Below are 4,913 nucleotides of genomic sequence, written 5' to 3' on the forward strand. Positions count from 1 at the left end.
CACGGGTATTCGCAGAATCAACGTGTTTGATCTTCATTATCGTACCACGCACTACATCAGTTGGTATCAGAACCGAATTCCTGGCTCAAAATGCCTCCGAGGAGAAACAACAACAGGCCTCTCGATGAAGTGTATGAACGCGAGTTGGAGCAGCGGCTTATGGCAAGGGTGGATCAGCGGTTGGATCAAGTCGGCCATCCGGATGTGGGCCCAAGTGTGGAAGAGCGGGCCATCTTGTATTTGGAGGCCCAAGATCGCGTAACAAAAGGGGCTTCACTAAAATGGCTCTAACTTGGGCTACGGGAGTCCGTTTTGGGCGTGTGACTAGGCGAAACGAACGGGAGAACGAGCTCTATCTTGCTGCAAACAGCCTACGGGAGTTTGGGTCATCGTCCAGGCCGAAAAACGCTTATTTCTATTAGTTTTTTCCATTTTTATGTTTTTTCAAGTATTTTGGGCATTTTGTTTTTGGGCTTGTGTTTGGCCCGTTGTCTTTTTTAGGCCCATTTCGAATTTATGTTCCTATTTATATGTTGCCCAAGTGAAATGAAAGATCAGACTTGAATTTTGAGAAAACTGATTTTCACTTCAAATTTTGTGCCCTTTGGGTTGAATTTTGGGGGTTGGGGAAGAACTACATGGGTATTCGCAGAATCAACGTGTTTGATCTTCATTATCGTACCACGCACTACATCAGTTGGTATCAGAACCGAATTCCTGGCTCAAAATGCCTCCGAGGAGAAACAACAACAGGCCCCTCGATGAAGTGTATGAACGGGAGTTGGAGCAGTGGCTTATGGCAAGGGTGGATCAGCGGTTGGATCAAGTGGTCGATCAGTTGACTGACCGGATGGCCGACTTGATCAATCGTAGGAGGCAGAGACCCAATGACGGGTATGGTTCTGAACTTAGTAACCCATTTGGTGATGATTCGACTTCCGAAGACGAACAGGAGGGGCAACCAAGGGGTGAACGTGGAGGGGGTAACAGGCGTTGGGATTCTGGGATAAGATTTGATATTCCGGAATTTGATGGGTCTAGTTTGAATCCGGAGGGGTTCATCGATTGGTTGGCTACCGTAGAGGAGGTGTTCGAGTACAAGGAGGTGCCTGAAAACAAGCGGGTGGCCTTGATCACTACCAGGTTACGTGGTAGGGCCTCTGCGTGGTGGCAACAATTGAAATTAACACGGAATAGACTCGGGAAGTCAAGGATCGTGACGTGGGCCAAGATAAAAAAGTGCCTGCGGTCCAACTTTTTGCCTCATAATTTTCAAAGGTTGATGTACCAGCGTCTGTAGAATTTGAAACAGGGGGCTAAATCGGTTGATGATTATACCACAGAGTTTTACCAGTTGATTGCGAGGAATGATATTCAAGAACCGGAGGAGCAACTTGTTTCTCGGTATATTGGGGGTCTAAGGGTTCAAATCATGGAGGCCGTGAATCTTTTTGATCCGTTAACCATTCCTGAGGCACACCAACGGGCGTTGGCCTTTGAGAAGCAAAACCGTCGGGTGGGCGGTTCATTTACCCCTGCTGGGGGAAACGTTGGGTCAGGCAGTGGGGCACCTCGTGGTGGACCTAGTCAACAGAAGCCGGGGGGTAGCAATACCGGGCCTACTTCGAAGGGGGCTAGTAGTAGTGGTCCAAGATGTTTCAATTGTGGTGAGACGGGCCATCGTCAAGCGGAGTGTAAAAGGGCTGGCAAAAGGCACTTGTTTGCTGAGTCTGAGGACGAACAATATGAAGAGTATGAAAACAATCCAGTGTACGATGAAGAAACTGAGTACGAAGAAGAGGTTGTGACCGGTGATGTTGGGGTGAACTTGGTGGTTAGACGTTCTTGCTATACACCAAAGGCAGATGGAGATGACTGGCTGAAGCATAACATCTTCCACTCAACATGTACTATTTTGGGGAAGGTTTGCACGTTTGTCATTGACTCGGGGAGTTGTGACAATTTGATTTCTGAAGAGGCGGTTCAAAAGTTGGCCTTGAAGACGGAGAGTCACCCGAAACCTTATAAGCTTCAATGGCTTAAAAAGGGAGGTGAAGTGACGGTATCTAAAAGGGCACTTGTTTCAATTTCCATTGGGTCCACGTATAAGGATGATGTTGTGTGTGATGTGGTCCCTATGGACGCATGTCACTTATTGTTGGGCAGACCTTGGGAGTACGAGCGTAATATAGAACATAATGGGCGGGCCAATACTTATAGCTTTCTGTTTGGTGGTGTGAAGATCATTCTTGTTCCTAGGAAGCCTAAGCAGTTAGCCACAAAACAGTCGGGTACTCTGTTGACCATTAGTCAGTTCCAGGATGAGTTGGAGGAAGCAGACAATGTTTTTATTCTAATTGGGAAGCCGGTGCCCGAGGAAGTCGAAATTCCTGATTGTATGGTTCCGTTGTTTGAGGAGTTTGTTGATGTTTTCCCAGATGATTTACCTGCCGGGTTACCACCCCTACGAGACATCCAACATCACATTGATTTGGAACCGGGGTCCCAACTACCCAATAAGCCCAATTACAGGATGAGCCCAAAAGAACATGAGGAATTACGTCGGCAGGTTGAAGACTTAATATCTAAAGGGTATGTTCGGGAAAGCATGAGTCCTTGTGTTGTTCCTGCTCTGTTGACTCCAAAGAAGGATGGGACATGGCGTATGTGTGTTGACATTCGTGCAGTCAACAAGATCACTGTAAGGTACCGATTTCCGATTCCCCGAGTTGATGATTTACTTGATCAAATTAGCGGTGCCACTATTTTCACGAAACTAGACTTGAAGAGTGGGTATTACCAGATCCGACTCAGGCCTGGGGATGAGTGGAAAACCGCCTTCAAGACTCGTGAGGGGTTGTATGAATGGTTAGTGATGCCTTTTGGCTTGTCCAATGCCCCTAGTACGTTTATGCGGGTCATGAACCAGTTGTTTAGGCCCTTTATTGGCAAGTTTGTGGTGGTTTATTTTGATGATGTTCTTATTTATAGCCCTAATTTTGATGAGCATGTGAAGCATGTACGGCAGGTTTTGACCTTGCTCCGAAGGGATAACTTGTATGCAGCCAAAAAGAAGTGTGTCTTTATGGTCCCTAAGGTCCTGTTTTTGGGGTATGTTGTTTCTGGTGACGGAATACAGGTGGATGAATCAAAGATAGCGGTTGTTAAGCAGTGGCCAACCCGCCTACACTAACTAAAGTACGTAGCTTCCATGGTCTTGCTTCATTTTATAGACGGTTCATTCGAAATTTCAGTTCCTTTATGGCGCCAGTGACTGACTGCATGAAGGGAAAGACTTTTATATGGACTGAGGAGGCAGAGTCAGCTTTTTAGTTAATCAAAGAAAAGCTTACAACAGCACCAATTCTAATATTGCCAGATTTTTCTCGTGTTTTTGAGTTGCACACAGATGCCTCGCAGGGTGGTATTGGGGCAGTCCTAAGTCAAGGGGGCGTCCAGTTTCTTATTTCAGCGAGAAGTTGACTGGGCCAAAGTTACGTTATAGCACTTATGATCTTGAATTCTATGTTGTGGTCCAGGCTGTGAAACATTGGCGTCATTATTTGTTTCACAAGGAGTTTGTTTTAATTACAGACCATGATTCGTTGAGACATATCCGCAGTCAAGATAAAGTATCACATAAGCATGCCCGGTGGATGGCTTTCTTGGAAAAGTTTACTTTTGTTGTGAAGCATAAGTCTGGAATTTCGAATCGTGTGGCAGATGCATTGAGCAGGAGGAGTAGCCTGCTAGTTTCTTTGAGGGTTGTTGTACCCGGGCTAGGCAATCTCATGGAACAGCTCACAACAGATCCATATTTTTCTGTCATTTTGCAGGAAGTGCAGTTTGGGAAGAGGACAGATTTTCTTGTGCATGACGGTTTTCTTTTTAAGGAAAATCAATTATGTATTCCCAATTCCAGCCTCCGCCTTCAAATAATTAAAGAACTGCATGGGGAAGGGCATGTGGGGAGAGACCGTACTTTACGATTGGTGCAGTCTTCTTATTTTTGGCCTACTATGCGGAGGGATGTTGATCGGTTTGTTAGACGTTGCAGGATCTGTCAAGTTTCAAAAGGCACAGCTACCAATGCAGGGCTATATATGCCTCTACCCATTCCTCAGCAGCCTTGGGTTGATATTAGCATGGATTTTGTGTTGGGATTACCCCGTACTCAGCGAGGTAATGATTCGATCTTTGTAGTAGTGGACCGGTTTTCGAAAATGGTGCACTTTATTCCTTGCAAGAAGACAACAGATGCAGTTAACGTGGCTCAGTTGTTCTTTCGGGATGTCTATCGTTTGCATGGTTTGCCATCTTCTATCGTTTCTGATCGGGATACTCGTTTCTTGAGTCACTTTTGGTGCAGTCTATGGAAAATGGTGAATACTCAGCTCAACTTTAGCAGTGCTTACCACCCACAAACTGATGGGCAAACGGAGGTTGTTAATCGGTCTCTTGGTAATCTTTTGCGGTGTCTTGTGGGTGATCATGTGAAGTCTTGGGATCAAAAGCTTTGTCAGGCTGAGTTTGCTCATAATCATGTTGTTAATAGGAGCACTGGGTTTAGTCCATTTGAGGTAGTCTATTCTGCTAAGCCTCGGGGTCCTCTTGATTTGATGTCAGTTCCTACCCCAGGTTCTGTTCCCAAGAAGGTGCAAGATTTTGTCGTTGGGTTGCATGAAGTTCATAAAGTTGTGCAGGATAACTTGGCCAACGCTAACTCAAAGTATAAGCAAGTTACAGACCAAAAGTGTAGGCAAGTTGATTTTGAAGAGGGTGACTTTGTTTGGGCCATTTTGACCAAGGATCGTTTTTCAGTGGGGGAGTATAATAAATTGTCAGCCAAGAAGATTGGGCCAGTTGAGATTGTGCAGAAGATAAATTCTAATGCCTATCGTCTGAAGTTACCA

The 4,913-nt window shown here is 45.5% G+C and overlaps 1 protein-coding gene across 1 annotated transcript; it reads left to right on the forward strand.

The window, feature by feature from the left end:
- The first annotated feature begins 796 nt into the window (after positions 1-796).
- On the forward strand, positions 797-3,193 carry LOC110925326. Its single transcript, XM_022169281.1, has 2 exons — positions 797-1,105; positions 1,313-3,193. The coding sequence occupies exons 1-2, from the start codon at positions 797-799 to the stop codon at positions 3,191-3,193; spliced, it is 2,190 nt and encodes a 729-aa protein (XP_022024973.1).
- Positions 3,194-4,913: the final 1,720 nt, after the last annotated feature.

This window comes from Helianthus annuus, chromosome 17 (assembly GCF_002127325.2).
Source record: "Helianthus annuus cultivar XRQ/B chromosome 17, HanXRQr2.0-SUNRISE, whole genome shotgun sequence".
NCBI classification, from domain to species: Eukaryota; Viridiplantae; Streptophyta; class Magnoliopsida; order Asterales; family Asteraceae; genus Helianthus; species Helianthus annuus.